The 24,232-nt window shown below is 41.3% G+C and overlaps 2 protein-coding genes across 2 annotated transcripts; both read right to left on the minus strand.

The window, feature by feature from the left end:
- Nucleotides 1-103: 103 nt before the first annotated feature.
- On the minus strand, nucleotides 104-13,378 carry cep76 (centrosomal protein 76; the record flags this gene model as incomplete). The annotated part of the gene is made up of 13 exons (XM_083990051.1): nucleotides 13,181-13,378; nucleotides 12,607-12,762; nucleotides 12,062-12,146; nucleotides 10,721-10,945; nucleotides 10,413-10,598; nucleotides 8,486-8,583; nucleotides 8,124-8,252; nucleotides 6,976-7,167; nucleotides 2,499-2,665; nucleotides 1,469-1,628; nucleotides 1,129-1,302; nucleotides 364-581; nucleotides 104-242 (listed from the first exon to the last, which is right to left on the minus strand). Exons 1-13 carry the CDS (start codon nucleotides 13,241-13,243, stop codon nucleotides 104-106), a joined length of 1,992 nt encoding a protein of 663 aa, XP_083846177.1. The 5' UTR covers nucleotides 13,244-13,378.
- A 1,163-nt stretch (nucleotides 13,379-14,541) lies between these two features.
- Nucleotides 14,542-22,233, minus strand: ptpn2a (protein tyrosine phosphatase non-receptor type 2a). The gene is made up of 9 exons (XM_083990052.1): nucleotides 21,985-22,233; nucleotides 20,709-20,799; nucleotides 20,494-20,594; nucleotides 20,268-20,366; nucleotides 19,353-19,490; nucleotides 18,275-18,484; nucleotides 17,411-17,575; nucleotides 16,602-16,795; nucleotides 14,542-16,328 (listed from the first exon to the last, which is right to left on the minus strand). Exons 1-9 carry the CDS (start codon nucleotides 22,039-22,041, stop codon nucleotides 16,139-16,141), a joined length of 1,245 nt encoding a protein of 414 aa, XP_083846178.1. The 5' UTR covers nucleotides 22,042-22,233; the 3' UTR covers nucleotides 14,542-16,138.
- Between the last annotated feature and the right edge of the window lie 1,999 nt (nucleotides 22,234-24,232).

Genomic DNA, 24,232 nt, shown 5'->3' on the forward strand with positions numbered 1-24,232 from the left:
TGTATAATGGCATATAAAAATAAAATATATAATGTATAATGTTTATAAAATAAACATACCTGTCAGTAGCAGCATAATCTGGGAGCTACCGTCTCCTCACATTTTAGAGTACTGAGCGATATTTACATGCAAACATGAGCCACACTGCACACGCATTCTCTGGGTACACAAACACACGGACACGGACCGCCAGCCTCACGTGGTCTCCACGACAACAAACTATTTCCTGGCAGAACGGGGACCTGCGGAGAGAGTGACAAGAGACACAAGACACAAGAAATATGAAGAGCTGAAAAGACAAAAGGGGCAAATGGCAAATAAAAGTTTGTACAAACACAGATGACATCCAGCAACGTGTCTCACTTGAGGCAGGTGGCGAAGGCTCTGCGGGCGTTGCGGTGGACGAAGTGTATGGGGAAGCCTTTGAAGGTGTGTCCGTCCGGCACCGCCCTCCTCACCGCGTCCTGGAACTCCTCGTTGCCACAGGAGACGCCGGTGCAGCGCTCCAGCTCGTAGGCCGATAAGGCCGAGGACAGCAGGTAGGACAGGTGGTCGTCCCAGACTGTCGCCAGCTCCAGATCCTGGAGAACAGAGCACCACAGGGGTTAGTTACACCATCTAATACCATCTTGAATATAGAATTCAATATTCAAAGGGGACATATTATGGAAATATCACTTTTTGAAGGCTCTTTAACATATATTTGGGTGTTTGTTTTGCCTTCCGGCCCCAAAATGTGAGAATTGACACAAAAATCTGTAATGTGCAGGCTCCCTAGGTTGAAATCCACATGGTTTTACGAGCTGTTCCCTCAGTTATCTTACAGTGATGTAACTAGGTCTCTAATTTGCATAACCCCACCCCACCCCTACCTGGTACCGGTAGAAGGGGCAGCGCGGGGCAAGCACTGAAACCAGCTGTTCTGAACAGGGCTGTTTTGAGAGGATGAAAAGAGCTGTGATGTTTGATCCTTGACCAAAGCATGTCACAGACATGTCTTTAAGACACTTGGGAACTATTTTAATTTGTGGAAAAGGGGCATAATATGTCTCCTTTAAAGGTAAATTACTCAAACATAAATGTAAATAAGTGTTGATCCTAGTTGTCATCAGCCAGACAGGGTTTTACCTTCCTGTGCTCAGACACCAGGTAACGCATCTCCAGCTCCAGCTGGTTGCTGGACGCAGCCGGATCCAGAGAAGGGGCACAGAGCGGAGGCAGAGGGGGCAAAGAGGTGGTGGAGCCCGGGGCACAAACTGACTTCAGAGCCTCCTCGCTCATCGCCTTCCACCGGGACTGATTCTGAAGGAAAAACAGACCCAACACAAAACCTCCCAATTAAACAAACAGCACAGTGATATTTCAGCTCGGCACTTTATCAACACTACAATGGACAATGAACCATGTTAGAAATAGATATAATGATAGATATAGTGGTGATGGTGGGAGTGAATGTAATTGCTCCTACCTGGAAGTCAAAGACACACAGCTCCACAGCGTCGGACGGCTGGCAGTTGGCCAGGAAGGTCTGCTGGTTGAAGACGCAGCCCACGGTGCGGTAGGGGGATGTGGGTTTGGGCTGGGGGGCCAGGGGTGGGGCATCCGGGTCTATCGGCCTGTGGAGGTATCTGACCACACGAGTGGGACAAGAGGCGCAAACTTAGAAACTAAAAGGTTTTCTGTGATCAAAGTGATGCGCAATCTCAGATGCATCTCACTAATGCATCAGTGTTAGCTGACAAGTAAAGGTCCTACTATCTGTTACTCAGACCTCTTTTGGCTACAACACAGTAATTAATGGAGAAAATCCCAGAAGTGGATAAACACCAGAATATAATCAATTCTTCCTTGGCCCAAAGCCTGGATTCCAAATTTCATGGAAATCCATTCATGGGATTGTGAGAGAGCTGCTGCTGTTGCTGCTGCTGCTGCTGACAAACACACAAAGACTGTCTAATGAGGCCCAAACAAAAAACCCAGTGTAGTCAAATGATTTCATCTGGCTGCAGAAGTTACAGGAAAATAAGTAGTACATTTTTGAATATCATGAAGCATAGTTCTTTTCTTGTTTAAAACGTTAAAGCAGAAGTAAGCAGAATATTTGTGTTAATATAAGTCTTAAATAGTTCTATCTTCCGACAGCAATCACTTCTATAGAGTGTTTGGTCTGAAACACGGGTCTGTCAGTCACTCTGCTCTGCTGTAAACCGAGGAGAAAACTTTCCTTGTATCCTACAACCTTTATCCAATGAGGAGAGAGAACGGCATAAAGGGGCGGTCCTCTCTGTGTGTGCAGCCAAGGGATGCGCGTGAATGTGGTGACGTAGGGACGAGGGCGGGGACTGCTAACTCCATCGGCTGACAGGAAGTTAGACAAAACGACCGGATCGCTTACTTCTGCTTAAAGGTACCAGTCATATTATATCTAGTAAAGACCATCCTGCACATTATCCAACAGGCTGTAACCAGTGTGTAGATGTGTGAGATGAACATCAGACCTGTGTGCCGTCAGACTCTCCCAGAACGTGATGCTGCCGTCGGTGCCGCGGGTCAGGACCCAGGTGTGTGGCACTCCCTTGGCTTTGGTGCCCACACACACGTATGCATCCAGACCGAAGCCCAGCAGGAGGCTGCACAGCAGGGTGGCGTGGTCCTCACAGTCTCCCTGCACAGGACACACACACACACACACAGTGCTTGTGAAGTTTGAAACATGGTCACAATAGAGAGCCTAAGCTTTTTTCGTGATCCGATTGAATAGCGCCATGAGAAAAAAATATGACCTCTACCTGTTCAAAACATCACGTTTCATGAAGAGAAATCAGCCCTTTATCATAAAACGGCAACAGAAGAATGTATTTTGTGTAAAGACCGCTCCACGGACTACAGATCTGTGTCCCACAAAAAATACGTCACCAACTGACACGGGAAAGGACGGCATTTGGTGTGTGACGTCACCTACGCGACTTGTAGTCTTTCTGCTTACAGATTCTTCTGAGTTTTATTTTACAATAGTTTTACAACAAACTGCTGATTTCTTTTGTATGGAGAGTTTTTCAGAGTTGAGGTCCCATGGTGACCGTTACTTCCTGCTTCCGCTTAGGCTCTCTATACAGTAATTCAAATTCAAATTCAAATTCAAAACAACTTTATTAATCCCACAAGGGGCAATTCATTTCATTTTTTTCATAAATAGACAATAAATAGATAGTCAGTACAACACACATCGCAGGGGGGGTCGCAGATTGAAAAGAAAGCCAGTGACCGAGTGCTCTGGAGGTCCCTTGTCAATGGCCTATACCCCAGCAAGGGGTGACAGGCGTAAGTAAGTAAGTAAGTAAGTACAACACACATCAGACAACAACATAGAGATTGAAATGGGTATAGTATATATATATATATATATAAAAAATAAAATAGAAAAACGCTTTGAGGAATTTAAAAGTCTGAGTGCAGAGGGGACGAATGATTTAGAGAAGCGGTTCGTTTTACACATAGGAAGGGCATAACGGCGCCCTGAAGGCAACAGAGCGAATTCACCCGCGAGGACATGGCTCGGGGAGGCTAAGATGCTCTCTGCTTTTCTGAGAATGTATGTTTGACATGATTGTTCTCATGTGTTTACAGTTCTCTTATCATTATACTTACACCAATTTTATTTAATTTTAGCTTAGTTGTTTATAGAAAACAAGAGGATTAGTTAGTGGTTAGGTTCAGGTCATGTATCTCTGCTGCTGCAAAGTTGCAACAGATTCTTTTAATCCTGGTGAAATCTCTTAAAGCAATTAGCCTCCTGAGCCGTTTCCATTCACTGACAGGCAGCTGAACGCTCCTGAAGCTATTTTAAGTTTTTACACATTTGGTTACATTTACTGCTGCAAAGAGGTCAGAGAGCTGTCCTCCATGTTCATTTCTCAGATGATCAATTCAATACAGAGCAAAACATGTTCAAATCTAGCTTTAACCTCAAAACATTACCTCATCGTCTCATATCTTCAATATGACGTCTCTATTCTTGAAATATCTTAATGATATTATGACATTACGCTCAAATTCTGATACTTTAATCTTGAAATATTAGCACTACTTAGACATTATTTCTCAAAAATGTTAACATTTTTTCCCGGAAATATTATGATTCTTAAAATAACACTAGATTATAAGTGGGTTTCTGGGGAAAAAAAACAATTTCTACTGTGAAATGACTCAGCTGTTAAAACAAAATCTCCCTGGAGGTGTGGGGAGCTTTCCTGGAAAACATTTGTGTGTATATATAAAATTAACAAACTGATCGATATTTTTAGTCATTTTTCTACTCTATACAAATATACACTGTTGTTTGTGTTTCTCAGAAACCCCAAGAAAATTTGCTGGGCAGAAAATGAGCTCTGCAGATGTCAAACTGTCCCTGACAAACTTTTATTTTCCAGTGAAGAGGCCTGGATAGAGAGGGGACTGTTGTTGCTGTTGCTGTTGCTCCTACTACTACCACCACTACCACTACTACTGCTGCTGCTGCTGCTGCTGCTGTTGTGCGATGGCTCGAGCTACGGGCGAGTCAGAATGATAGATGTTCCCCAGAAGTGCTAATATGGACGGCGGCATCAGAACAGGCTGGGGACTGATGAGGCTAAATTAATTTTCCCTGGAATGAAACTCATAAATCACAGCTGACAAGGGCCACTTTGTGAGAGTGGTGTCTTGTCTGTCTTGCCAGCCGCTCGCAGAGGAGAGAGCAGGAAACATTTATCCTGTGGTGGTCTGGGAAATTCCGCGCTATCTGGTCGTGAGATGAAAATGCATCAGTCAGTCAACTCGGAACGAATCCTTCTTTCTCAGAAATGACACAATCAGCTGTGCTCAGAAGCAAGAGAGAGAGAGAGAGAAAGAGTGTAAACGGCTGCTGGGGCCAAGTTTATGTATCTCTCTCTCTCTCTCTCTCTCTCTCTGTTTGACTCGTGGAACGAAACTTTGTGTGTGGTGCAACAGAGACTTGTGACATTGATTCAAAACATACATGACAGTCAGAAGGGCCAGGCCGAGGTTATGTGGCTCTCAGGGGGAAGTTAGAGGGAAATGGGATTACAGCTTTTCTCCATTAATTTGATGCATGTCTACGGATGCTGTTTTACACTCTGACTTGTGTACTGTAACAGAAGAGAGCGAGGTTTGCAAAACATTCGACACAAGTGCAGATACATGAGATATCATCTGCACCGATTGTCAAATAAAGGGAAACAGCTTCTATTAACTGAAGAAAATAGGAAAAAAAACAGCTCTGATACAGATATAATTTGTATCTATTGAATAGAAAAAGACAGATGGTCATTGTAACTTCAGGTGAAGTAACATATAATTGCAAACCTTTGCAGAGATGGCTGTCTGGGAGTCGAGTATCTCATTTGTTTGAATGTAAAAACTTGACCAAAGGAACAGGGATTGTGTTGTTTAAACCACGAATCCCTGTTGTGAGTGTGAATCTGTTATTAAATCTGAAATGTCCTTCCTGTCTCAGCCTCAGAAAGATCTGCCGATCATACAATGAGTTCCTGAAGGTGTGGTGAGCTTTCCTAGAAAACTTTCACAACCAAACTAAGGATTGTTTCCTCTTTTTTTTGGGTCTTTTAATTCATTTTTGTCATAAACAGTTTATAGAAGCTTATCTATTTCTAAACCTTTCCTTTTCTTGTTTATTTTTTCCTCAGTGACCCAGGAATTTGAGGTTATGGGGAGGTTGGTGTGGGTGAGTGAAGCTGCATGTTGTACTCCCTTAAAGGAATAGTTCACCAAAAAATGAAATTCCTCAAAGTTGAGACCCGGTTCGTAGTCCAACGAAAACTTTACTGTATATGAGATTAATAGGGCCCGACACAAAAAAGTCCATAAAACTACACAAAAACAATTCCTCCTAATATTCCTCCACACAAATGACGTCATTTCGGGTAAACTCTGGACTATATCCCTTCAGGACACTTGGACTGCCACGAACAAGCGGTGTGGAGGAATATTAAATTGTTTTTGTGTAGTTTTATGGACGTTTTTGTGTCAGGCCCTATTAATCTCATATAAAGTTTTCGTTGGACTACGAACCGGCCTCCCAGGTCTCCAGATGCACTTTGAGAAATAAAAAAATACTCCAGAGTATTCATCAGCATGAGGATGAGTCACTAATGACTGAATTTCATTTTTTGGTGAACTATTCCTTTAACATGAACTCTACTGTTTCTGAAACTTTTCATTCTTTCTTTAAGTAACTTCTTCTGTCATGACTGATTCTATATTCAGTTTGATCTCCATAACCTTCACACATGCTACATTTAAACTTGAAGCTAAGGTTATTATAGTGTCACAGCTTTTCTCACATCACAGTGGCTCAGTCCAGGAGAAGATCAGAAGGAATAAAAACTAACTTAATCAACTATTCAATAAAAATAAACCTCACAGTGCATGAAAACAAAAAAGGAAATGGTAATAAAAAATACTGAGGATCATCTGCGACTTTACGATCCTGTTACCTCCCTCCATCTATCATGGTAATATTATTATCCTTGGAAAGATTTATTCATTAACACTACAGCACTGGTATGCTATGTCCAAATCGTTTACACAGAGCCAAGCAAAGGTTGTACTAGGAATAACACAAAGGCAATTTAAGAGATGCCAAATGGAGAGTTTGGATGATCGCCCTGCACTTACTCGAAGACATTATGTCACAAACAAGGCAGTAAATCACAGAAGGCAAAAACACACGGCCGACAACATCGCACAGACAGGACCGGTCAGAAAATACAATCAGGTCTCAGTTACATTTCAGCTCCGCTACAGATAAAGATAAAGATAGAGATTTCCTCCACATCCTTTGATGCGTTGGACTCATAATGACACATTAAATTCCACGTATATAGTAGCACAACGACTGGAACGCGTAGCACTTGACAGGAAAAAGATCACCGACAGTAAATACACTCTCCTCACCTTGCCTCTGCACAGGAAAGCCATTAGCGTGCACCACTGCTCCTGCTTGCCTCCGCCTCCTCCCACCACCGGGGCCTTCTCCTGGGCCAGCAGGCTGAGGAAGCGGGCCGCCTGGCGAGGACTCTCCAGCAGCCGGCCCGCCCGCAGGACACGCACATAGCAACACACCGGTCTGCTGATGCCGTTCTCATCCTGCACAATGCACGCACACACACACACACACACACACACACATACAGAGGTTACGTGACAGCATGCAGCCAGATATGAGCATTATTACACTAAACCATCAGAAAACCTGATATAAGGGATTAAACATATTAGGAGCACGATATAAACTAATAAACTATAAGAAGATCAATTTACCACTACAGATTTGATCGGTTGACTCGACTAATATTGTTGTATGATGCCTGTTCTTTTTATTCAGTTGTGACATTTTCTGACTGGTCTGTTCTGTTTGTGTACATGATGTGTAGGTTACAGTCATCTGAGCACATCAGGATGAATTGGATGTGCATGAGTGCGTGTATTCAAATATGTGTAGAGAATAGATGCATGTTATGTATTAATATAAATGTGTTTAGTTGCATTGGGGACCCCAGGAAGAGTATCTGATGTCAGTGGATCCAAAAAATAAACAATAAAACAAACCAGTGCATCTGTGGCCAAATGCAAATAATCTCCACAGATTCATTGTTTATAGAATTTAGATCAGGAATGCACCCAACTGTTATGAGGAAACATGGAAACCATTTTTGGCCTTACATGATGAGACCTAAATGACCAATATATGAATCAGGCTGCTATGTGGTATTGCTAATTTATTATTTTCCTGTATTATTTCTGGGGTTTTTTCGTGTGTGTGTGTGTGTGTTTCGTTTTGTTTTGTTTTTTTATTCATACCCCTGATGAGACAGAAGGCACTAGGCTACTTTAGTTATTGTATATCCTCATATAGCCTCTGTCTTTCCTTTTCTTACTTCAATTACTTCATTTAACAATGTCAGGTGCTGTACAGTATGTCCCATTTTGTATGTAGGTTTTTTTTCTATTTTTTGTAAAAAATAAAATTAAAAAAAGTTTAAAATGTTAAAATAAAATATTCAAAATAAATAAATAAAACTTAAATCAGATTTTAAATGAACCTGTGCAAATATCTTGACCATCTTGGATTGGTGCGACGGCCGGATCTCGAGGAATTCCCTCCACCACTGCTTGGCATAGACCAAGAAGAGCCTCTCCTTCTCCGCCGTCCTCTGCCTCTCCAGCGATTGCTGCATGCACGGGAAACACAGTGACATCATCGCGCTAAATATAGAGCCTCTGATGTTTCTTCTCGCCTTCGGGATCGTATCTCAGGGATATCGATCGATCGTCAGCGGCGTTCAGCTACACTGAGCAGCACATCGCTCATTCACAGCGGTTTCATTTCATTCATGAGTAAATGAGGCAGATGAATAAACGGCGCAGCCACAGACAGACCGAGACACAAAGGGAGTGAACTGACCTGTGTGCTGATGATGTCACCGCTCAGAGTCTCTGTGAGAGGAGGGTACAGCTCCAGACTGATGGTCAACACACCTGCTGGGACTTTACATTCACTCCCTGGTGACACACAAACACACAAACACACACACTTACAATTAGACAGATGGAAATACAGCTTTGTCGCTCAGACGTACACAGATAACCGTTTAATTACTTTTCTCTGATCTTTCCTTATCGTTTATCTCTTACAGGGTATATACAGGAATCTTGAAGTTAATTCTAATACCTTTTTAAGACTTTTTCAAGACCATCTCAATATTTTTTTAATACCTCACCACCGCTTCAAACTGTAACCATTTACATCAGTGACACTTTTGACTTAACAGTTTTAGTTTTTGTGATAAAGACTATAGACCACTATGATACAACAGAATTCAAAATAGGCTGGGATAATAAATAAAAGGCAAAGTTTATCAAAAAAAAAACATTGCTCCACTCTCAAAAAAACAAACAAAAAAAGTCTTCTTTTCTTTTTCATTAACCGGTTCATCTTTGTTTTTTTAACAAAACTAAAACTAATAAATTCACACACTTACACAATGTTTTTTAGGACTCCAACTCTCAGATAGCTAATTCAGAAAAAATACCTTTAAAATTTAAGACTTTATAAAATTGTGAAAAGACTTTTTAATACTTTTTAAGGGTCTTCATTTTCCCAAAATTGATTTATCACCTTTTAATACTTTTCAAGACCCCGCGGATACCCTGTCTTACTTTATTCGTTATTCAATAAACCTCTCACTGTTTGTGCACATATTCATCCTGTGAGGAACAATGGAGGCAGACGCTGCCTCAGTCTAAGTCATCATCAGTCAGACTGGTTGATCAAACAGCTTGAATTTTTGTCTGTGAAAGGCTTCCAGAGAAACAGGGAGGATCAAGCGACCACATTAAAACCAGTAACTGACACAAAAAGCTGAGACTTAAACGGCTCCTGTTGTTTTTGTTTTATATTACGCTGGAAGAACATCACACAATAACCAACTATGCTACCAGTGAACTGCATTACGAACTGCAGCAACCAATAATTTCCCATACACTGATTAATTTGTGGCGGCCCACTCACTATTAACAACCATATTTTTATATATTTATTATTTATGGCTGCACTGCAGTGAAAGTAAACTGGAGCTAACACAACTACTAGTGAACTTGACTGTAAATGCAATAAAGTAAAAGGACAATAAGAAATTGTCAAACCACAGGTTCGACAAGGAACAAATTGAAAACACATGTTTTTATTCATGTTGTTTCTGTGGTAGGTAGTAAATCTGACAGTAAATTCTTTGGAAAAGCTCACATGAGAGCTGCTACATGTGAGTCCAACTGATGATTATCTTAGCTCACCATAAATTTTCAAATGACGCAAACTGTTGTAAACTGAACAAGTGGTTGAGAGAAACAAGTCCAACCAGTTCTAGTCCAGTCATTAAAAAAAAAAAAAAGAACCAGTAATAACACGATCCTGATCAATAAGTTAATGGATATAATTAAGATAATAGATGCTATATCTATTCTAGATCCTAACAATACACATCTCCACAGCTGGTTAGTGTCTGACTTTAGGAGAATAAACACACGTCACAGTTTAAATCCTCAGTGAGATCAGTCATAGACATGATCCGAATTATTTCATTTACAAGTCTTGTCTGTTCAGTAGCAGACAGAGAGCTTTTTAATATCCTTTGTCCTTGTAGCTGACTAAAACTAGAAGGAGAAAATAATGGTTAAGATTAACCGATAACCTACACGATTAATTAATCATTAGAAAAACAGAAAATCGTTATATTCTGTCATTCCTCTTAGCTGTAGAGAATAGAGAGATGATGATTAAAAACACAAAAATAAAATGTAAAATGTAAATAAACAAAAAAATCTCTCCTCACCGACTCCCATCAGCTCCACGGCGAAGCAGGTCTTTCCACTGGGCGAGCTGAGGACCGTCCTCCAGTCCAGGAAGTAGGACGAGACCAGCGTTGTCTCACTGGACGTGTCTGTCTTGATCAGGACCAAGTGCACCGGGTCACACATGGACAACATGGTGGTTGCGTCTACCATTTTACTGCCGTCTCCTGCAGGGATGAAAGCAATGACAAAGAACAGGTCGGGTAAGAGCAGAAGTCTGCAACATTTTAAAACAGTACCTCTAAAAAGAAAAGAGAGATAAAAACTGAGACTGACTGATACCAGGTACCTATTCCGTCTCTGTGTATCTCTAAGAGGAAGCCCTCCTCCAGGTTGGGCTCGCAGGCGCAGGGCACCGGCTTTGAGCGAAATCTCTGGTTGCGGAAGTGCAGGTAGAGCGTGAAAGTCGAGCACACCTGCCCGGGTAAAGGCTCCGGCTCCTGCAGGTGCTCCAGGAAGGCCTTACCTCCGAGCACTTGGAGGTACAGGCACCGTCTTGACGGGTCAATGTTGGCTGAGAGAAATGACAGAATGCCCTCACTTCAAAACAAGTCAAATCTATTTTATCGCTAACACAAACCTGCAGAGAGGTGTGGTCAACTGTATGAGACTTCTTAATAACTGTGGGACAGTGATCGAGCTAAAATACAATGCTGAGAGACAGGAGCAGTTTAACAGTTATCCATCGTTAGCTGATACGATGTCATTAGCTGCCTCCCTTTGAGCTTAAAGGGATAGTTCAACATTTTGGCAAATTGGCCCATTGTCATAATCCCTATAGTCATAGGAGTAGGGTTAGGGGTTAGGGTCGTTACCTTTAATTGTCGGTGCAAGCTATTTTTAGAACGGCGGAGCAGAGCCGCGAGCTGCACAGAGCTAAGCTACGGAGGCTAATGGGATTTCTTGGTTTCCCTCATCAAACTCATCAAATACACAATCCAACAACTCCAAAACGCTCTGGTGGACAAGTTGTGACCTGCACATTCACCACAATATGAGATAATAACAGAACGTTACCAGACAGAGTTGTTTTCGAGGTAAATGCAGAGACTGCTTGCCAAAAAACTGCCCCTGAAGGCAACGCGCATCAGTGGTTTCGCATGAATTTACCTCTCAACAACTCCGTCTCGTAACTTTCCGTTATTATCTCATAGCGTGGTGAATGTGCAGGTCACAACTTGTCCACGAGATTGAGCGTGTTGGAGTTGTTGGATTGTGTATTTGATGAGTTTGATGAGGGAAACCAAGAAATCCCATGAGCCTCCGTAGCATGGCAATGGGCCAATTTGCCAAAATGTTGAACGATCCCTTTAAAGAGCAAATCATATATAAAGACAGTCTGTGTCAATAAAATCAGCAATATATTTATATAACTAACTATACAGCTCATACATATATAATAATCTGCACAATCTAGGGTAAATCTCCCACTGAGAAACTATCACAGCAACCAAAAGATAAATAATCAAATCTATAGATAAATGCAGTATATTATGTAATGCATCTTTAATAACTGGCACTTTAAATGTTTCATCTGTGCCTCAGTAACAAAGCTGTCTTTACTGTATGAAAACAGGCCCTGCTCTTACTGTATATCGGTGTGTTTGCGTTGTGTAATGACATGTCTTACATTTCTTCAGATGAATAATGTCTCTGTCAACAAAGTGAGTGGCAGGCTTCGGATGAGGTCCTGTTTCTGCACCTGCAGCCGCTTCCTGTTACGTGACAGAAGCAGAGAATGGTCAACAGGTGACTGAATATAGACACTGGATAAACTCTTATCTGGATCTAGAATTTCAATAATAATATATTCAAATATTTGTTTTTTGATGTGCAGTTGGGAAACTTGGCAGCAGCCCCAGTCAAATGCAAAGGGAGTGTACCTATGTTCCCACAGCCCTATGTTCCCTCAGCCCTATGTTCCCACTGGACTCTCTCTACCTATCTGGACTCTATCTATCTGGCCTGTCTAGCCTCTACCGGGTCTTTTTACTAAACTTAACCAACTTCTTTCTTCATTGCCTAAACCCAACCAATGGTGGGACCAAAGGGCTGTGGGAACATAGGGCCTAATTTTCAGTGACAACAAAAGTTAGAAATGTGGGAACATAAGGCTGTGGGAACATAGGGCTGTGGGAACATAGGAATGACCCCAATGCAAAATGCTTGGTCAACCTGGGCGAAGTGCAGGTCCCTCATCACATCATCCACGATGCCCCGGCTCTGCAAAGCTCGTAGAAAGTCAGCCTCAGACAGAGACTGGTGAGCCGGGCCTTGGTCCCCCCTCACGCTCTCAGCCAGCACCTCCCGGATCTTCCCATGGATATCCATCTGACAACCAGAGGAAACTGAATTAACACATGTTCATTCATGCAGCCCAAACAAAAACACAGTGACATATTTTGACTTTTCCTTATGGAGGCCTTATAACCATCCCCTGCTGTGATTATATCTGATTATCATCTTTTTAATTAAGATTGGCTATGGCTACAACACAGTAAAATCCTGTCATTTTTTGCACCACATCAGAAGTTAAATGTACAACATCAGCGCTCATCTCCAACTCCCATCAGCCCCACAGCAGATATTACTTTGCTATGCATTAAATTAGCACCGGCCGCTTCTCTATACGTCAAATATGCGTAACTTTTCATTTATTACAGGGTTGTTGGGAACCGTAGAGACGGATATGGTCTAATAAGTAACGTTATGTACAGAAACACAAGCTAACGTTGTGCAGTTAACTCACCTTGACCAGATGGTTGTGAATGATCTGTTTGAGCTCTGAAGCTTTCTCTGGAGGCAAAGACATGGCCGCCGGTGAACTCCTATCAGCTTTAAAAACCTAAAAAAAAAAACCTAAACTAATGTGAGTAACTCTGTCTGTTTTTAGCTTTATTTGATGTTTGTATTCGTCTGTCGTCTGGAAACAACAAACCTCTCATCCTGACAGTTTAAACTGTGGCGGAAAAGCGAGCGTGAAGGCGACTGCGTAGATGCCTGTCGATAAATAAAGACAAATACGGACTTTTATAAGCCTAATTCTCAATAAAATAATCAATATCAAGCGTGATATCACTTATAAGTTACTGAAATTTAAATTTATTTTTTTATTTAATTTTTTATGAAAGAATCAGTTGCTCATTTTTACACAGGCATCGCCGTGGCTGCCCCTTCCATCGTCTGTAACGACGGTAGGTTTGCGACAACAACGAAAGGACCCTTTTGTAGTTCTTCACGTTCAGTACAAAATAGGAGGGAATATTTCTCGTAAGGTTTTACATTATTATTTACATTTACAAAGTTATTAAAATTCATACTTTATGCTCGCACTATAATGTTTTCATTTAGGTCATTTTCTGTGTATCATCCACCATTTTTCTTGTCCCAATTATTGTTAGGTTTTTTGTGTGTGTATTCAAGTAGCCTATGTTTATTTTTTGTTTCATATGAAGCTAGTTCATTTAGTTGGTCATATGAGATTTTTTAAATAAAGACAGAGAGAGAGACTGAACCATCTATCTATTTATATCTAACTGCTCAAGCTGAGGTCATATGCTGATGGCAGGCAGCAGGTGAAGTGAAGTGGGTCCCTCCTGAGGGACCTGAGGTTTTCCCAGGGCAAGTGAAGCATCTCTCCAGGTGCACAACATGCCCAGAGGAGCATCACTGCCTGAGGTGTCTCAGTTGGCTGTTGTCAATGTGAAGGAGAAGGAGCACCACTCTGAGCCAAATCATCCAGTGTCATACTATCATGACCCACTCTTAAAATAAGTTAAATTATAGCATTGACATGATTTTTATTGCTGAAGCAAGACTGTGTCAGTGTGAAAGTTTTGGTAGCTTGGGGCTGTTATCCCTGGTGTAAAGTGTATAGCTAGTAGGCAGTTTTACACAAGGTATTAACACAGTGCCATCCCAGAGATAGGAAAAATTAAAATTACTGATGCAGTCAATATGAACAAGGTCTCTTCTTGACATACTGAATCAATGGACTGGAATCGATAACAGTGACTGCTGTAAATGTGGTTTACTGACAGAATTAAAAAGAACACAAGCAGACTCGGAGGTTTAAGTAAAAAAAAGAAAAAGAAAGATGAATGTTTTATTTTAATCATTATTTCACGTTTTGTTTGCATTTTTCAAAACACCATCTATCATATTCTCACTGCAGCTCTGCAATGTATAAAACTCCCCTGAAATCTTATGTGGAAACTAGAATGAATGGAATGTCATGGTCAAACGTCGCCTATCATTTCTGGGTTAAATGAGTAGAAAGCCATAATCCAACGGTGCTAACCAGCCAATCACTAACATGTTATTTCATCTCAGGAGTCAGTACATGCTTACGTCACATTTGGTGTGCAATCAACTCTGGTACAATTCCTCGTATCATACCTGCGGTTACAAACGAATCAATCAGCATAATGTTACTCTTATTAAGTGGGACGCAACAGCTCCCAAAAACATTTTCTCTTTTCTTCCCCATACTGATCGTGCTAAGAAACCTTGGAGCACGCTTTTTTTTCTTTTTGATTTAACTCACTTCAAGGCACATTAAAGCTATCTCAAACCAGCAAACAAACAGGTACACACATGTCTGCTACCTCCCCGGGGGCTTCTGCTCCAACTTCTACATTGCACTATTATAGCTAGAGATTGGTCCCAGTCCATTGAAAACCAATTGGTGATACTATGGGTTTAAATTTAAACAAAAAAAAAAAAAAGAGAGAAAAGTCACATGCAACAAAATGATGCTATGACCAGTTTAACTTTGTGATTCAGGTGTCAGTTTTGTCAAAGCTCCAACAGAACATACATTCCACATAACGGGAGTACTATTGAACAGCTTGCCTGGCTGGTATTTGAGTAAAAATGGACAGCTTTCCTTTGGTTTCCTAAAAGTGGGATAACCTGAACACACATGACATGAACCCATCCAGTGGGTGAATATAAACACATTAAACTGTGAGGGCGCGTGGGGCGAGGGGGTGGGGGTGGGGGGACCCGACAGCCACGATGATCCACAACCAAAACCTATGGAGAAAAAATGTGCTCGTTTAACAGAAAAATTAAAGGTTAACATTCCAGCAGAGTTTGAAACATATCGGGATGCCCTGCTAAATGTGAATGGAAGAACAAGTGGTACTCTGGTAAACCTTAAATGCATGCATGAAATGCAAAATTTCATTACAGAAAAACAAACGGAGAAAATATCCCATAGCTGACCTCTAGGGTGTGGAATCTTCCTACGTGTCTATGGTAGGATGGACAGTCAACAAACATTATTTTGAAATGCAAAATGTAAAACATGTCCACAGATGATCAACACACATCTGACCATTACAAATAAAGAATGCAAAAATAAACCTGTCAGAATTTTTTTTTTCTTTGTACTGCACCTTTAGTAAGTTTCTTTCAAAGCCATTTGCTATGATACAGTACATTCATCAACAGTGACAAGAAGGATAGGGAAATTAAATCATCGTGCTGGCACCAAGATCCTGAGATGTTACTATTTTTGTTAAGATCTTACATGAAAAATATACACACACTCATTTTGATCTAGCGCTCCCGCATTTTGACCTTTAAGAAATAAATACCCTCAGTTATGCACATCTTATTGTCTAAATCTGCCTAGAGAAGTACCTAACTCCAGGTACTGGTGCAAAGTAAGAGTCAGTTGTAAGTGACCCAGTAAAGTGTTTCACTGGGAGTACATCCAGCAAACCAGCAGGCCGACAGCCAGAGCTGCTCCAGCGCCGACGTTGAGCAGGATGGGCCTCCAGTACAGCCACTTCTCTCGTTTCCTCTCTGTGTCGGTCAGTCTCTGTTTCATCTGCTGGATCTTTTGTGCAGTGCTGGCAATCCTCTCCTCCCGGTGTCGCTTTCTAACACTACAAATTGAAAAGAGTTTTAGGGGAAGCAGAAGCCAGAAAACAACAGTCTGAAAAACACATTAATTTCATGCACCGACGTGCCACCACTCTTGACTTCTCAGAAGTCTGAAAGGAACATTGAGGTGGGATTTTGGAGATCAGAACAGAACAGATGGGAATCAAGGTATTAAACTTCATATTTTTCTTTCACAGTATGCTTTCTTCAAAATCAGCCTGGCAAAAGAAAACAAACAAAAAACACTTCAAGCATTCCTGGGTGGTGCTACTTACCCAGAGTGCTCAGCCACACTGTGGTCAAGGCCATCTGGCTCTGTTTCCATCTGGTGGTCTCCTGCGAGAGGCTGCATATCCCCACAGGGTGCTGGCTGACCATTGGGCCTGCTGTCGTTGAGGTGAGGTCGGGGTGGCGGTGGCGGAGGGGGCAGATCTGGCTCCGCGGAGAGGGCAGTTCTGGCCAGCACTCTCTGTTTTGTTACAGGAAACAAGACGTACGAGAAAACAAATGAACATTTCCTTCCAGTTCCCAAACGACAAAATTTTCCATAAAAAGCAACGCAAAACATTTTTTACTGCCCTGCAACACCGGTCAAACAGGTGTTTCTACAGGGTTAACACTTGAAGGTTTAGGGCTTTAAGACTTCCCTAATGCCACATAGAATGCAACTGAATCTAACCCCTTTTTCACAATAAAACTGCCCGCCTCAAAGTATAAAATTACAATAGATAACTGCCACGGACAATATGCTCCACAACACCAGTCACTATTACAGCACATTATTCAGTTATTTCCAAACAGGATAATAATCAGTTATGCACACATACGGGAATTAACATCACCTGGAGTAAGATTAGCATCATACAATGGAAGCATAACAAATTAAAAATGATTGATTCATTATATTTTTTGCTAAGACTGACAGTTATCCATCGTGTAATGATCTTAAGAGCAGCTGCAGGACTTGGACTGAAACTGATAACTACCTCATAGTTGTACATTTCTGCAATATAATCACAAAAAACTGTCAAAATATGAGATTAGATAGTACAGTTTAACTCCCAGAGACATGTGTCTGAGTTACCTGAGTTTCTGAGTTGTCTGACAGGACGAGTCTGGCTCCCTCTATCACGGCCATGTAGGAGAAACGGAGCTGGTCTGGGGTCTGGATCAGGCCCATGCGGTAATCCCTCATGTCCAGTAGCACCTTCTGTATGTCCACCGATGATGGGTTCTTAGATTTGTCCATCTGAAGGACAGATTAGGGTGTTTAGAAGACAACCATGCAGTTAATCTTGTGTTTTCACTACATGCTGAGATAAGAGACAGCTCAACAGAGACTCACACCATTCAGATTAATTTATTTGAAAACTGAAATTAAGAAATAAATATATATTAACCAACTGCGGATAGTAAATCCTACCTGTCATCCAATTCTGAATCAAATGTTGCTTAACTCTCATACAGTCATGCCCTTTTCTTGTTTCCACCCTGCCCTAAGAGTGATTTCGAGTGCTTATTCCTGACATAAACATACAGGCTGAAGGACACGGAAAAAAACATTTATCAAGACTTGAAATCCTCCAGATCATTTTCAGTTTACTCACACATGCATGGGAATGTAGAAAGGTTTTTCATAGTACATTGGAAGAAACTCATTTTCCAGGTGATCAGTGACAGGTAGCTTTTATGCTTCAGTGCTTAAAACAATCAAACATCATTGTTTGACTGCACAAGCGTAACATCAACATGCCCCAACCTCTCCCCTTTTGCAGGTATCACTGAGTACGATCATGACTGCATCTCACTTTACCCTCTTGCCAAAACTTGAACATATTGAGTAATGTTTCAACTCTGTTTGCCCTTACCATACTAGGGTGCATTTCTCTGTAATGCTACCTGTGTGTGGTAACAACCCGCCCCCCCCTCCCCTCGCAGTTCTTCTTACCAGCACCAGGCAGGTGTCCACCAAGGCGAAGGTCCCTGAGCGTCCAATCCCGGCGCTGCAGTGCACAACGGACGGCCCGTGCTCCGCGCTCAGCGAGCCAAACTCCCGCACCTTGAAGAGGAAGTTGAGGAAGGAGGCTGGAGACTCGGGGACACCAAAGTCAGGCCACGTGGTGTAGTGAAAGTGGTAGATCTCCCTCGACTCCCCGGTCTACGACAGACAGAGAGCATGTGACGTTGACAGTGATGGAGTTGTACATGACTGAGCCTGACTTGTCACTAGAACAAACACCACACACACCATGAAATCACAACATTTATCTTCTGCATGCACAAAGACTGAGACGGGTGTGACTGCAACTACGCTTAAAGGGATAGTTCAACATTTTGGCAAATTGGCCCATTGCTATAATCCCTATAGGTTTGTTACCTTTAATTGTCGGTGCAAGCTGTTTTTAGAACGGCGGAGCAGAGCCACGAGCTGTACAGAGCTAAGCTACGGAGGCTCATTGGATTTCTTGGTTTCCCTCATCAAACTCATCAAATACACAATCCAACAACTCCAAAACGCTCTGGTGGACAAGTTGTGACCTGCACATTCACCACGCTATGAGATAATAACAGAACGTTATCAGACAGAGTTGTTTTAGAGGGAAATACAGAGACTCCTTGTCTCGTAACGTTCTGTTATTATCTCATAGCGTGGTGAATGTGCAGGTCACAACCCGTCCACCAGAGCGCTGTGGAGTTGTTGGATTGTGTATTTGATGAGTTGATGAAGGAAACCAAGAAATCCCATGAGCCTCCGTAGCGTAGCTCTGAGCAGCTTGCGGCTCTGCTCCGCCATTCTAAAAATAGCTTGCACCGACAATTAAAGGTAACAAACCTACTGCTAAAACTATAGGGATTATGGCAATGGGCCAATTTGGCAAAATGTTGAACTATCCCTATAACACTGAGCAGATTTGCTGATTTTGTAGCAAAAGTGGACACAAAGCAACTGCACCACACAAAATACACCGGACCACTCCAGACTCTGAAAAGGTTACATTACCTAATAGTCTCTCATGCACGCTCACCTTTGTGTTTTGCAGTTCTAGCACTCGGATTGTGTAATAAGATTGGTCCTCCTCTGAGAGTAGCCTGACAACAAACCCTGTGTCTGTGAAAGACATCTGTAGCTCTTCTGTGGTCGGCCAGTACTGTGCACACTTTTCCTGTTAAGACAGAATCAATTAATTCAGTCTTGGATGGGAAGCCACATGCTCTGAGCCCTCAGAGGGGTGTGTTGACTGAGGCAATGCAATTGATCAATCTTTATCAATAGCAACACACCATTACCAGTGTATAGGAATGCTCTGAGCCCAAACAAACACATCTGATTATGATATTTATCCTCCGAGTCATGAGAACCAATACTGCTGTGTTACTGTACTACAAAAGTCCTTAGCAACATGTTTCCTCAAGTCATAAATAGTGGTAAACAACGTCGACTAAGCATTACAAAAGGTTCGGTTTAACCCTAATGACCCTGCAAAAAAGAAAGACTGGAAGCTGACATCATCCTGTTGTGGAGAGTTTATAATGTGGAATTTCTTTGGAAAATCATTCAGCACACTATGTTTAGATGGCAGAGAAACAAGAAAACTACGTGTCAAATACGTGAATCATGTTTGACTTATCTATATTGAATAATTCACAAGTGTTGCAACAAAAAAAACAATCAGATATAAAGGGGATGGTGCAACAGTTTGGGAAATACACTCATTTCCTTCCCTGCCTTGGCTTCTCAAAACAGATATAACCTGGTTTTTATGTTAGCTTTAAGATAGAGGCTAGTTTTGATAAGATAAGCTATTCTTTTGGATAATGAAGAGGTTTACCATCAATGGATCAATGAATAATGCTAAATTAGAATATAAAAATATGCTAAATGCTCTCTGTGTATGCACATCTTAGGCTAAGTGTCAATACATGACAGGAATTGTACTTACAGATCCCTTTTCAATAACTCTGTTGAGCATAATAACAGCTTTGGAACACTGCTCCCAAACCATTAGCCAAAAATGACCACAGGTATTCCTCAAAGGCCCCTGTGAAAGCAGAAGACACAGGAATCAATGGGAAATCCTTCATGCATATTCTCCTTTAAGTGACCTACAGATCATATCAGTGTACACTCATACAGTGTCATTTAGATAACTGTGAGTGCAATCATACCTGAGAAAGAATATAAGCTCTTTGGGCTTCTTCCATCATGACTAAACTTGCATTGATGTAGTCATTTTCAGAGTTTTCAAGTTTTACTCGACTGTGATCATCTGAAAGCAGATGGGGGGGGGGGGGGGGGGGGGGGGAGATCACACAGATAATTGCAAATCACAAAGACGTCATTCAAAATTTTCATTAACGAGCTCATTTGTCATAAGACTCACATGGGCTGACATCTCTGTAGCGGTTCAAATTCCGATTCACTGGAAGTTTTGCCACTTTGTAAGGATATTCGCTGGCTTGGTTGCGGATCTCCTGTTTTGAGACAAGAAGAAGAAGAACATGAGTCGTGCATCTCTTTACATTGATTCAGCAACATGAGTGGAAGACATGAAAACTGCACATGACCTACAATCTACCTGAGAGAAGTGGTGGCAAGCACCAATAATAATAAAAGGCCTTTGTGCAGAGTGTCATTTGCATCGTTTTCTTTGGAAGTGTCATCTGTACAGACATGTACTGCTCTACTGCTTTTCTCTCATTTGTCAAACTCTTGTAATGAGAGCGGTTGTTTTTACTACAAATACTTTTCATTGTGTGTACAAGGTGAGGCCAAATATGATATCCCGGCTTCTGCTACACAATAACTTTCTCTATTTCTTTATAGGTCAAGCTTAACTGTTTTACTGATATGTACCCAAACAATTAAAGAAAAGGAGAAAAAAATACATGTCAGAATTGACATGTTTTTACTTTTGAAAAGCATTTCCACCTCTTAGCATAACGTTACACTCTGAATAGTTGGATTGTTTAACTTTACTTTCCCCCAATTAGATTATTTATCTGGCTAATTAATTTTTTTTTTTTTACAAACTTCTGCAGCATTAGTATTTTAATGTTTAAATCTCTCTCTCAAAAACTTCCAAGCCAAGCCTGGCTGCGAATTTTAGGGTCATCATCATCATTATCATAACCCTAAAGTTAAACCGGAGCAGAAATATAAACTGCACGGTGTGCTGTGTGCTCTCTTTGGACCGCTGCTGCTGCTGCTGCTGCTTCTGCTGCTGCTGGTGGTAAAACACAACACATGCGCTTTTCTCTGGAAGTCCTGATGAATTCTCAGAAACTGCAGCTGACGTCTGCTAGCGTCAGCAAGCATTAGCTAACATGAGCTCAACTATGCTGCACGTTTTCTTAGCTACGGAAGTCAGCCACCACTTAGCGCCCCGATTTATTTCTAAGCTCTGCAGCCGCCGTCAATAAATAAGTGCTACACAACACACCATCATCGTTATTATTTTAACCTTTACACAATATGTTGCTGTTGGTCTGTGAGGTTGAATGTGTCACCCATACGGCTAAAGCTAACCTTATAGTAGGTGCCTAACCGGGGCTAGCTGCTGGCTACCAACTCAAGCTAAGCTAAGCTAAGTAAGTTAGCAACCGATCGTCATAGAAACACGAGAGGCCCCAGCCAGCAGCCAGTGTCCGGACTCTTACATTGTAAAGGTTTTGCCATCCCCCGGACGAGTCTATATCTTCAAATTCTTGCTCCATTGTGTTGTTAAAATTCCCCCGGATGTGTCACAGAAGTATTGTTGTAGCACCGTCCGACCAAGTTAGTTTATTAGTTAGTTTAGTCCTCTGCTGCTCTGTCAGCCATGTAAACAGCAGCAGCAGTCTGTTGTGTGTAATCCTGGGGATCCCTGCGGGAAGTCTGCTGCTGCTGCTGCTGCTGCTGCTGCTTGCTCCTGCACAATACACTGTCTGCATGCACTCTGACTGACTGACTCGGGTTGCCAGTTATGCGTTTCTGTCTCAACGCAGCGCGGTGAATAATCACAGCCACTCTTTTTTTTTTTTTTGCTCTGTGGGTGATTAATTATATATCGGCATGCATGAATAATGCAGTAACACTAAATTTGAAACACGATTGCCAGTTAGCAATAAAAGTTATCTCTTCCTCACCAAATTCATGTAGTTATTGTTTATAGCTTTTTATGTTTTTGTTTATGTTTTTTAGGTGCCGTTTTTTTCTTTTCCCCCTCTTCTTTCCTTTTTTTTTAATGAAAATAGATAGATAGATAGATAGATAGATAGATAGATAGATAGATAGATAGATAGATAGATAGATAGATAGATAGATAGATAGATCAGTAAAAGTTCAAATGACAAATAAAATCTGAAAGTGCATCTCTGTAGTTGGAGTCAAACTATGGAAGTTTTATGATCTCAAGGCCTATACAAACATATTCTAATACAAGAAAATGCTATAGAAATAACCACCAGAACTTATGACACAAGTGATTAATGGCTCACAAACTCTTATTAATTTGAAAATGTCAGATTGAAACTTTGTTATGTTTTTGTTTGTTTTGTTTACTTCATTGTAAGACTGTTGCTCAGTGATTGACAGAGACCTACTGTATGTATTGAGTGAGGGGCAGGCAATATAAGATGTATCCTCACCCTGCTACACCAATAAGAAGTATTGTGTTTAGGTATGTTTATCAGGAAAAGTTGTAAAATTATCTTGGTTGTAACAATAAATAAATAAAAAATATATTTATATTAAACGATATGAAGCAGAATAAAATAAAATAAAAAATTACAGAATAAATATTTTAGAAACATGACTCATCCAGTCTTGTTCAATCTGAGTGTCAGTGTAGCTGTAGTAGCCTAAAAAAAGTATTCTGTGAAACCTGGCAACCCTGGTAACAGGGCAGTTGATAAAAAATGTCATGTAAGGATGTTTGTGCGTGCCTGTTAATACTACTTTACTGGTTAATGCTTTTTTCAGTAGCCTGGTATAATGATAAACATGAGAAGTTTCAACATAAACGTTAATATAAAGTTCCTCAGTAAAATGTATTTGATTTACAAGTGGTATAAATGCGCCCCCTTGTGGTTTAAATCTGTGCAAGTAGGCCTAAGTACAGGAAGGCAACAGGTAGGCAGCAAGGCCTAAAGATGAGGGGGGAAGTGACTCATGGCCAGTGGTCAGGAAATCAGGGATTTAAAAGGTTTATTGAGAAACCTGAATTGTTATAGAGGATATAGATTAAGCAATAGCTAATAGATATTGAAATTCGAGTGTATGAATGCTTAAAGGCAGAGACAGTAAATAGACTTAGGAGAGGATTTGCAACCAGCAGTATAACTCTTAAAAATGAGTGACAGTGAATAATATGGGAATACAAATGGAACTAAGTAACTTAGTCAAGAAGAGTCTAGAGTTAGTGACGTGTGTGCACCTCCTGTCAAGATAAGCTGATGTGAAGTAGTCTAGACCTTTTTTGTTTTTACAGTGACACAACTATTCCTGCAAGCACTTGGCAGCGGTGGCGAGTAAATACTTCCCTTGAACAGGCCAAATCCTTGAGCAGAATGACACTCCCTCGACTCCACCTCGAGAGGAAGAGCAAGAAGGTCCAGCCTCCTTCCACAGTAGGCTATCCAGGTGAGCTTGTTAATGAATAGATGTGAAAAGTACTACCAGTTTTCCGTGAATTGTGCGTTCTGAGTCATTATGATCAGGAAATGTGATGTAAAATAATGGAATGGTGGAGCTGAGGGCCGGACACATCCAGATGGAGAGCTCTTTGGATAATGCCATTGGACCGGAAGAAGAAAAAGAAGAAGAAACTTTTCTTTATTGCAGCCACCCTCCACCCAGCTTCCAGAGAGCACTGAGGCCACGTGGACTTGGGCTCAGCATCATGCGTTAGTACACTGCCATAATAAC

This window comes from Trachurus trachurus (assembly GCF_905171665.1).
Source record: "Trachurus trachurus genome assembly, chromosome: 16".
Classification (NCBI taxonomy): domain Eukaryota; kingdom Metazoa; phylum Chordata; class Actinopteri; order Carangiformes; family Carangidae; genus Trachurus; species Trachurus trachurus.